The sequence below is a fragment of the Ornithorhynchus anatinus genome, chromosome 21, assembly GCF_004115215.2.
Source record: "Ornithorhynchus anatinus isolate Pmale09 chromosome 21, mOrnAna1.pri.v4, whole genome shotgun sequence".
Lineage (NCBI taxonomy): Eukaryota > Metazoa > Chordata > Mammalia > Monotremata > Ornithorhynchidae > Ornithorhynchus > Ornithorhynchus anatinus.
This window is the reverse complement of record NC_041748.1, coordinates 16,802,905-16,808,904: the sequence shown is the minus strand read 5'-3', so window position 1 is coordinate 16,808,904 and position 6,000 is coordinate 16,802,905. Positions and strand designations below refer to the sequence as shown.

General features: G+C 61.1%; 1 protein-coding gene across 1 annotated transcript in view; it reads left to right on the top strand.

Moving 5' to 3' along the window:
- The first annotated feature begins 206 nt into the window (after window positions 1–206).
- PKD1 (polycystin 1, transient receptor potential channel interacting) overlaps window positions 207–6,000 on the top strand; it is a 39,110-nt gene continuing 33,316 nt past the window's right edge. The window contains exons 1-4 of the mRNA XM_039910078.1: window positions 207–465; window positions 2,646–2,821; window positions 4,825–4,913; window positions 5,665–5,736. Of these exons, the coding sequence (XP_039766012.1) occupies window positions 207–465; window positions 2,646–2,821; window positions 4,825–4,913; window positions 5,665–5,736 (596 nt within the window). The remainder of the gene's footprint in view (window positions 466–2,645; window positions 2,822–4,824; window positions 4,914–5,664; window positions 5,737–6,000) is intronic.

Below are 6,000 nucleotides of genomic sequence, written 5' to 3'. Positions count from 1 at the left end.
TTGTAATTTTCCAAGTGCTCAGTACAGTGCCGTGCACCCAGTAAAGCGCTCAATAAATACCACTGATTGCTGCGATCCCTTCCGAGCACCGTGCTGATTCCCTAGCACTGTGCTGAGATTTCTCCCGAGGACCGTGCCGAGAGGCCGCGGAGCACTCAGCCGAGAGTCCCCCCGAGGACCGTGCTGAGCGCCGAGGAAGATAGAGGATGGTGGGATGGGACGGTCTCCGTTCCCCCACCGGGCTCCCGGCCCACGAGGTAACCCCAGGTCGCCAGCCGCTCCCTGCCCACCCGCCGGCCCGCGGCGTCTCCAGCCGCTGGCGAGCTACCGCCGGCGTCCGCCAGGCTCCGGTCTCCCCAGTGGGAGGCGGAGGGGAAGCGTGCCCAGAAACCACGGGAAGTGCCCGGAGCCCGCTGGCCCCGGAAACCCCGCCGGGGGAGGCCACCGGGGTCCCGGCCCCGGGCGGTGCGGCCTGGTAGCCGGGGCCGGGACCTGGGCCCGTTCGGATCTCACTCCCCGCTGGCCGGGGGACGGGCTGGAGAGCTGCCGGCCTGCCGCTCCGACCCGAGTCCCGTTGCCTTCCGGTGGGCGGGTGGAAAGGGTGAGACCCTCTGACCCTCTGCCCTCTGCCAGGCGGGTGGACCCAGAGCCTCTGCCCTCCGCTGGGCCTGTCGGGGGCGAGACCCTTTGGCCCTCTGCCAGGCAGGTGGGGTGAGACCCTCTGCCCCCTGCCAGGTGGGGGACATTCCGCTATTTCTCCCAGTTCCTCTAGCCGTAACCGTTTTCGCGAGCGGAAGCCCCTCGTGAGCGGGGGGCGGCTTCTTTTCTTTCCGTCGTGCTTTCCCAGAGGCCTTGCTCAGTCCCGGCTCTCGGAAATGACCGTCCTCAGGCCCTGACCCCCCTCCTCAGCTCTGTCCTCCCCTAGCAGAGGGAGAGAGGGCCTCAACTCCTCCCTGTACCCGAGAGGAAAAGGAGGCCCCCAGAGACCGACGTCTTGCCCGAGGTCACACAGCAGGCCGGAGGTAGAACCGGGCCTAGAACTCAGGTCGCCCGACTCGCGGCCGCCGGCCCATCCACTGGGCCACCCCGTCGCCTTTGGCCGAAGCCCGCAGCCGGCGATGCCCCGTTTGTTTTCCTGCAGCGGAGGGACCGGCCGGCCTCCTCCCCTCCCGTCCCTTCCCGTTCCTTCCCGGGAACAGAAAATGTGAAACAGGCCAGCGGAGGCAGCGGTCTTGCCAGACCTGTGATGTCACCCTTCCGCCCCGTCCTGCCAGGCTCGGGGCTCGGGGGCTTTGGGGGCCGAGGGGCTCTGCTCCGCTTCCTGGGGAGGGCACCGGGGGGAGGGGAGCAGGGGGGCCGGGACCCAGGGAAAGTGAGACGGTAAGTGCTCAGTGAGGGCAGTTGAGGGGTGGGTGGTTGGGGCGAGGATGGGGAGGGAGGGAGGAAGAGAGGAGGGCGGACCCCCTCCCCTTCCCAGACCTTGGCTAATCCCCCAGAACAGTAATAGGGAAAGCAGCCCGAGGAGTCAAAAGTCATGTGTACACACACACACACACACACACACACACATACAGAGGCGGGCGTGGGAGGGGCTGGCACCAAGTGACCGGGCACCAGGCCTGGTGGGGGCTTGGGACCCCCAGCCCCAGCTGCACCCCGCAACCCCTCGTGGAGTGACAGAGACACAGCCTAGAAAATCGGGCTCCCGAGACCCGTTCCTGCCAGTTTGCTCTCCCCCGCCGTCGTCCCCTCCCTCCAGTCGATCGGTGGTATATACTGAGCGCTTTACTATGTGTGGAACACTGTACTAAGCTGTGACTCGGGGACCCCACAGGCCGGGGGCTCCCTCGGGGGTTTGGAGACACTCCCACCGCCGTGACAGAAGCCGCCCGGGGGCCAGGGAGAAAGCAGGCGGGGAGAAGCTCCTGTCTCTCAGCCCAGGCCTGCTAAATCATTCATTCAGTTGTATTTATTGAGCGCTTAATGTGTGCAGAGCACTGTACTAAGCGCTTGGGAGAGGATATTAATAAACAGAAATACTCCCTACCCACAAGGAGATTACCGAGCCCATCCTCCGACTCATCCACCAGCAGAGAGGTTCACCGTGCCAATTGTCCCGTGGAGACCCCTGCCTCAGGCCAGAATTTCCCCAGCAAGATGCGGGGAGGGTGAGGAGGGCCTTCCAGCTCTGGCCCCCTCCGCTCTGTGTCCCAGGGCAAGTTACTCACCCTCTCTGGGCTCCCATCTGCCCACCCTGTCCGCCCACAAGAGAAACAGGGACCCCAGCCAATCCCTCAAGTCAATCCATCAGTCAGGCAGTGGGCACTACTGCTTGAACGCCTCCCCTTGTGAAATTCTTCGGAGAGAACATCAAGAGCCCAAGACATGGTGTTTTCATGCATTCAACCGTAGTGACTGAGCACTCACCGTGCGCGGAGCACTGAGCGCTCGGGAGAGGGCAACGGAACAGTAGAACGGACACATTCCCTGCCCACGATGAGCTGACAGTCTAGGCTCACTCCCTCTAGAGTGCGTGTGGGGTCGGCCGCATCTGGGTGAGGGGCACGGGGCGGGGGAGCTGGCGGCAGGCCGGGGTCGCGGGGGTGGACCCCCTCAGAGTAGAGCTTTTCTAATCGTCTTTCCAGAATCCGTGGCCCTTTCTAAAAACGAAAGAGAAAAAGCGGTGTCTCTGGACCGGCTACAGGAAAATGCCTCTTCTCCCAACACAGCACATTTCTCCGGCACCGGGCGGCCCAAGGTGGACCCCGCTGGATGCCCTGAGATGCCGGGGAACGACCCCCCGACCCGGTACCTGCCGCTGGTCTGGGCACCCACGGGTCCCCTCCCCGAATCCCCCGCTCTACCAACCGGTCGATAGAATTGGCTGAGGGCCTACTGTGTGCCGAGTGCACTTTGGACAAGCGCGGCATGGCCCGGTGGGTAGAGCCACGGGCCCGGCAGTCAGACGAACCCGGGTTCTAATCCCGGCCCCGCCGTGGATCCGCTGTGGGACTTCGGGCAAGTCACGTCACTTCCCAGTGCCTCAGGTCCCTCGTCTGTAAAGCGGGGATGAAAACTCGGAGCCCTGTGTGGGACGTGGACTGTGTCCGAACTGATTAGCGTGTATCTACCCCAACGCTTAGTATGGTGCCTGGAACATAGTAAGCGCTTATCAAGCACCATAAAAAAATAGGAGGCACAGAGGGTGTGTGTGTGTGTGCATATGTGCCCTGTGGGCAAGAAGAACTGTCTCCTCAGTAATTGTGTATATAGGGGTATTCGATTGAGCATTCAAGATTATCGATTTAGGCTTTTGAATGTTTTTCTGTCCATCTCCCCCATTACAGTTGAAGCTCCTTGTACTGCGGAGGGACTTTCCGAGCATTTAGGACAATACTTTGTCCTCCGGTGGTGCTCAATAATCAATCGTTTATCGAGCACTTACTATGTGCAGAGCACTGTACCGAGCACTTGGGAGAACACAATATAACGAAGTCGACACCTTCCCTGCCCACATGGAGCTCACGGTCCAGAGGGGGAGACAGACATTAATAAAGATGAGCAAATTACGGATCTGAACATAAGTGTCGAGGGGTGAATAAAAGGTGCGAATCCAAGCGGAACGGTGACGCGGAAAAGAGGGGGAGAAGAGGAAACGAGGGCTTAGTCAAGGAAGGCTTCTTGGAGGAGAGGTGCTTTGAAGGCGGGGAGAGCGATCGACTGTCGGACACAGAGGGGGAGGCCGTTCCAGGCCAGAGGGACGACAAGGGCGAGAGACGGGAGGCGTGATAGACCAGACGGAAGCAGCCCATCGGTGCTGCTTCTGCTCTGATGACTCCCAGCAACCCCTGGCGCCAACCACCCTGGTGCAGCTGTGCCCTCCGCGAATCCCGTTGGATCCGGGGTCGAGGGCCGGAACGTGGGGCGGAGACGTGCCCGCTCACAGTGTACGCTGCGCCCCCCGCCAACTGCACCCACACCCGTCTGCACGAGTGGCAGGGCCCCGGCCTCGCCTAGCTGAAGCCGAGGAGGGAGAGTAAATATTTGGGAGTCAAGTTGCCACGGGAACGGTTCATCCTAGCCGGGGCGGGCTCGGGGGGAAGAGTCCGGACTGGGGCCCGACCGACTGACCGCTCCTCTCCCCAACCCGGGGTCCGGCTGACCTCTCGGGGCTCGACTAGGGGCAGGGGCCCTGGCCGCCCACCGGGTCCCCGGCGCCCGGTCTCCGGGACAGGAGGGTTAAGGGGCAGGCCTCTGTGGTCTGCTCTGTGCAGTGCTCTGCCCACAGCGGGCACTCAGTACAGACCAGGAGAATTGACGGGTGAATAGAAGGGTCTTTACCCGGAGCAGGCCGTCCCACCCTCTCAGGGGTGGGGGCAGACAGGCTCGGGAGGGCCGGGGAAGCAGTGTGGCATAGTGGAAAGAGCCCGGGCTTGGGAGTCAGAGGTCGTGGGTTCTAATCCCGGCTCCGCTGCTTGTCAGCTGTGTGACTTTGGGCAAGTCGCTTCACTTCTCCGTGCCTCAGTGACCTCATCTGTCAAACGGGGATTAAGACTGTGAGCCCCATGTGGGACAACCTGATTACCTTGTATCTACCCCGGCACTTGGAAGAGTGCTTGGCACATAGTAAGCGTTTAACAAATACTTTTATTATTACTATTATCACTGAACATCTGGCAGTTGCCCAGCCGGTTGGGATTCTGTGCCCCAGTTGCTTCTCCCGCCCCGCGCCATCCAATCTCCTCTGCAGCCCTGTGGGGCCGGGTTGGGCCGATGGCTGGTGCTAAGAGGACCCCCCACCCCCGAACCCCCAGGTGACTCCCCCCGGCCTCTTCCCACAGGGACCTCTCGGATAACCAGATCAGAGTTTTGGACCCTGGAATCTTTGAGAACCTCTCCTCCCTGACGTTCTTGTAAGTAGCTGGCGGTCGCTCCCTCCCCGCACCTCTGCCCTGGGGGCTCACCTCCTCCTGGACCCCCTCCTGAGGGGAGCTGAAATGTCTGGTTACCCCCAGGTTACCCCTTGTCCCATTTCAGGACAGGGATGGGGGCATGAGAGACCTGCCTCTCTACCCTAAGGGTGGGTCTGTACCCCCAACTTGTTCTCCGGGTTCCCCAATTGTCCCCCAGCCCTCCCAGAGGCTGGGGGTCCGGACTGCTGGACCCCCTTCCTCCTCCCCTGGGCATCGAGGGGAGGGTCCCAGGAAGAAGACCCTTCATGAGTTAACCTCAGAGAAGGTTGGGGGCGAATAATAGTAATTGTGGTATTTATTAAGTGCTTACTATGTGCCAGGCACTGTACTAAGCACTGGGGTAGATAACAGTCAAATTGGATTGGACACGGTCCCTGTCCTATATGGGGCTCCCAGCCTTAATCCCTGTTTTCCAGATGAGGGAACTGAGGCCCAGAGAAGTGAAGTGACTTGCCCAGGGTCACACAACAGAGAAGGGACAGAGTCGGGTTTAGAACCCCAGGTCCTTCTGACTCCCAGGCCCGGGCTCTAGCCCCCAGCCGCCCTCCCCGGCCTGCGGGGTAGACCAGAGTCCAGTCGCATCCGTAGGCCGGGCAGTTGGGACCGGCTCCCGATGGGGCATTCGGGGTCGGGAGCGTTGGGGGCACGGAACGGAAACTCTCACCCTTCTCCCGCACTTCCTGTCTCTCAGGGATCTGAGCAACAATGCCATTTCTACGTTGGAAGAAGGGATATTTGCTAATTTATTTAATTTAAGTGAAATGTAAGTTGGGACCGAAAAGGGGGTGGGGGGTAGGGGACCGGGAGGGTCTTGGGGGCCGGTGGGGACGGGAGAGCTGGGACTAGAAACGGGGTCTCCTGATTCCCAGGCCTGCCCTCTTGCCACTAGACTCCAGTGCCTATTACCTCCATCTTACAGATGGGGAGACTGAGGCCAAAAGAGGTTAATAACTTGCCCGACCCATCGGTCAGTCAGTGGTATTTATTGAGCACTTATTCGGTTCTTTCAGTTGTATTTACTGAGCAC